The 4,350-nt window shown below is 37.3% G+C and overlaps 1 protein-coding gene across 4 annotated transcripts in view; it reads right to left on the minus strand.

Annotated features, from left to right (window-relative positions):
* cacna1g (calcium channel, voltage-dependent, T type, alpha 1G subunit) overlaps positions 1-4,350 on the minus strand; it is a gene marked incomplete at its 5' end in the record, with an annotated part of 89,231 nt that overhangs the window by 21,371 nt on the left and 63,510 nt on the right. For all 4 annotated transcript variants that reach the window (XM_014028714.1, XM_014028715.1, XM_014028713.1 and 1 more), the window contains 1 exon segment: positions 1,929-1,999. In XM_014028714.1, the coding sequence (XP_013884168.1) occupies positions 1,929-1,999 (71 nt within the window).

Here is a 4,350-nt window from a genome sequence, read left to right on the forward strand (position 1 = left end):
CCCCCACCCCGCCCCGCCTGTTGTGAAAGAGAATAAACATCTGAGAACCGCTGGAGAAGACCTCAGAGCAGCTTGCTGTCGCAGCCCCGCTCTTATTCTGAAATGTTTCAAACTTTATTCAAATGTTACTGTGGCGTACTAAACGTTTTTGACAGAGTAATAAACATTTCCTAAAAGTTCAACATAAATCTATTCAGTACTTTTGTGATATAACCCTGAGAAGGCAGCTGGATAACTTTAGCAAAACTTCCCCATTGTCAGGGAAACCGTAAACACACGGTCACCACGGGCAGAAAGGCTCCGAGCGGCTTCCTGTGATGAGCCGATCGGAGCTGAAACAGCCTTTAGGAGACCCGGTACCAAAACTGCCTGATAGAGGAGCAAAAACTGTACAACATACTCAAATTCCAACGTTTTCTGTGCAGAACTTTGACTTTAGTGAACAAAAACGCTCTTTAAGCACTTTCTGAGCTGATGAACAACAGTTCACACAACCCTCCAGATGTCAGTAATCCGTGCGCACGAATTGCAGAAACTGTCAGCACAGTTTAGTAATTCATGCGCACGAATTGCAGAAACTGTCAGCACAGTTTAGTAATTCATGCGCACGAATTGCAGAAACTGTCAGCACAGTTTAGTAATCCGTGCGCACGGATTGCAGAAACCGTGAGCACAGTTTAGTAATCCGTGCTCACGGTTTAGTAATCAATGCGCTCAGTTTAGTAATCTGTGCACACGGATTTCCAGCAGCTGTTTTTTTCTCTCACACTGACCCCTCGCTCAGTTTAGTAATCCGTGCTCACGGTTTAGTAATCAATGCGCTCAGTTTAGTAATCTGTGCACACGGATTTCCAGCAGCTGTTTTTTTCTCTCACACTGACCCCTCACGGGCTCCGTAGAAAACAAKGCTGTGAATTGAATGGCACATTTTTTTTGTCATGAAACTGCAACTATGTGAGCCGATTTTGGCAGTTCAGATGGACCATGCAGAGAGGCCTTTAGCTTTTGGGAATCTTCAGTGCAGCTGAATGTTTTTGTAGCTTTCCTCAGATCTCTGCCTTGCAACAATCCTGTCTCTGAGCTCTGCAGGCAATWCCTTTGAGCCCATAATTTGGTTTTTACACTAATATAAGCAATGCAAAATTCTGCAATGTAAAGAGGTCTGAATATTTTCCAAAGCRACTGTACTTTAATCCAGTTTCAAACCAAAGAGAAATCGTGACACCATGTTCATTTTAARCTAAAGTTTCACAGAAAGGAAGATAAGCTGCTGGCTACATGCAAAACTGACACACATAATAGTGATTAAAACTTTATTACKAGAGGTGGTTCTAGGTAATGAATAGCTTTGGATTTGCTGTCAGTGTAGGTTAGCATAGAGCAACCTGCTCACACTCACATCACCTTTTGTTATCGAGTTTATTAATTTCCAACACTTCTGACAAGTTTCTGAGAAATCTGGCCTAGAACAAATTTCAGACATTATCAGTCTGAATGAGAGTGACTGAGGTGTTTTCAAAGAATACTGGGAGTAGAGCACCAACTCTATTTTTTCTCACTGCAAACACTGCAGAAGTTATTCTAATTTAGCAAGTCTCTCACACAACAAATACACCCACCCCTTCTCAGAAAAAAACTTCAAGCTGCACTCACTCCCCAATCTCTGCAGGGAAATGATAATATAAATAAGGGTGCACAGAGGTTTTTATTTTATTTTATTTTATTTTATTTTTTTGGAGGTGGGCGTTCTTCTGGGAAAATTTGACACAGTTAATTATAAAAGTATGCACCAAATTGAAATGCTTTTGGGATGTAATTATTCGGACAGTTTCTGTAGGAGACATTAGGAAATGAAATTCACGGGGAAAATATAGATAAGAAATTATTTCATTTTTAGTAGGGGATATTTTGCAGTGCAGGGTGCAGACCTGAGGTAGGGCTTGCATAACTGTGTCCAGCAAAGCTCTCATTCCAACAGCCATCTTCAGGAGCTTCAGCACTGTGGAGACACAAACAAACACAAGAGAAATTAAAGGTGGTTAGTTTCAGTTTGACATGACTGAGAAGTTAGCGCTGACACCAGACAGATTCACAAACAAACAAACAAACAAACAAACAACAACAACAACAACAACAACAACAACAACAACAACAACAACAACAACAACAACAACAAAACTAAGGTTACGAAATCTTTCTGGTCTGAGCAGCAATGCTAAAATGTAAAATTACACAGAAAAGTTATATACATACTGTATGTTTATCCATCCGAAATTATGAAAAACCCAAATTGCARTACTGGGTGGCAAGGATTTCCACATCACCAACATACAGAGAAAGGTCATACTTAAATGATGTTTTAAATCATAGATGGAGAAGACATGGTTTGAGATGAGTGTAAGGCACTGTTTACACAAGACTGGTCTCTGGAAATGCTGGTGTTTTTTCAATGTTTATTGAGGCAAATAAARAAAAAATTCAACCGTTTACATAGAACCGCCACAGTAATGTGCCAAGCAGGGTAGACATAGTAAACTGTTGTACTGTCCCTTTAAATGATTGTATTTTTGTGTTAAAACAGCTGATATACTATCTGACTCACTCTGTGATACAGTATATGCTGAGTGAGAGTGTTGTAGCATGAGGAATTTGTGTTGTGTGTAGCATGAAGTGACCCCTGTTCTGCGATGACCTCTGAACCGAGGTTATGTTCCGGAACTGAACTATTTTCTTTAAGTTATTTTAAAGATTACTCTTGACATACTGTATTCTGTTTCAATAAYATTVATTGTTRTTTAACACTTAATCATYAATATACAGACTTAATATTCTTCAAATTTAAGAAAAAAACATTTAGAAAATGATTTTTTCTTTATTTCAGTGTTGTCATAAATGAATAAGGTCAGAATGAACTGAACAATTAATGCAGATGTCTTTCTAATCAGTCAAGTGTAATAACAAATGTCTAACTTCTTTTTCTTTCTTTGTTTCAGACAAAGCTCTCATTGAGAGGCAGACAGATCCTGTTTTTCCCTGTTGTATCATACATATTCAACTTCAGTGTATATGAGTCTGTTTAAAAAGGMTGAATAAATATTATCAGTTAAATCTGATTGGTGCCCCAACTTGGCAAAGTGTGACAGAGTGCAGAAACAATTTCATCCTTCTGTTCCCACCCTCAGTACATGCTAAGTGTGTTTGGTGAATATGGGCACAGAAATTTGGAGCATTAAATCTAATTCTTGTTTTTATTTGGCAACCCTGTTGCCAGTCTCACTCATGCACTGATCATGCAGTGTCAGCATGATCACAGTAACTCCATCTCACTCTTGATCTGGTTCTGACATATGACATAGAGAGTAAGAAARTGATGTTGCATCCACACAATCCTGTTCTCTCTGACCATTTTTTAATAACTTTTGAGTTTACATTAACTGACTACACAGCCACTGAGAGTAAATTGCATTATAGTAAATGTTTATCAGGGATGCTTTAACCAAATTTGAAGAATCTCTGCCGTTTGTATTTTCCTGTCCTACAGAGTAATGCAACATAGAGCAGTAACTTAGATGATCTTGCTAATAATATTACAACTTTAATGCAAACATCACTTGACAATAATTGCTCCTCTAAAAAAGAAAGCAATCAACCAGAGGAAACCCAACTGCTTGGTTTAATTCAGAGTTACGTTCTTTAAAACAGGCATGTAAAAAACTGTAAATAAAATGGCGCTGCACTAACATGGAATTATTTGTATTTTACTTAGAGATAGCCTGCTAACATAAAAAAGCCGTTAATAAAGSTAGAAATGTATATTATTCATATTTAATAGAAGATAAAAACAATTGCAGGTTTCTGTTCAGTACTGTAGCTAGACTAATAAAAACCCTATCTTTGTTGATCCATATACCTATAACTCTAAGTAGTGATGACTTCATGAGATTCTTTAATGATAAAATTCTTTCAATTAGAGATCAAATTCACACCAACCTTCCTCCTTTTGCATTTGATTCTTTGTCAGATGAAAATTCTTTAGAGGTGTCACTTAATGTTTGGACTTATACACACACACACACACACATATATTTAGTTTTATAGTTTATAGTTTACTATAGTTTATAGTTTTAAACCATATCCCGCTTTTAAAGAAAATTGACGTTGATCTACAACTAGCTGGAAATCTCTACCCATATGACTTATGGGAAGAATTGCTTCAATTAAAATTATGGTACTGCCCAAAATAAATTATGTATTATCAATGGGCCTCATGCAAGAACATGTTCGTATTCTTCTCCTAAATTTCTCTTACTTTTGTTCGTACAAAGGGTTCGTACGAACATGTCACGTCAG

This window comes from Austrofundulus limnaeus, unplaced genomic scaffold, assembly GCF_001266775.1.
Source record: "Austrofundulus limnaeus strain Quisiro unplaced genomic scaffold, Austrofundulus_limnaeus-1.0 Scaffold801, whole genome shotgun sequence".
Taxonomy (NCBI): Eukaryota; Metazoa; Chordata; class Actinopteri; order Cyprinodontiformes; family Rivulidae; genus Austrofundulus; species Austrofundulus limnaeus.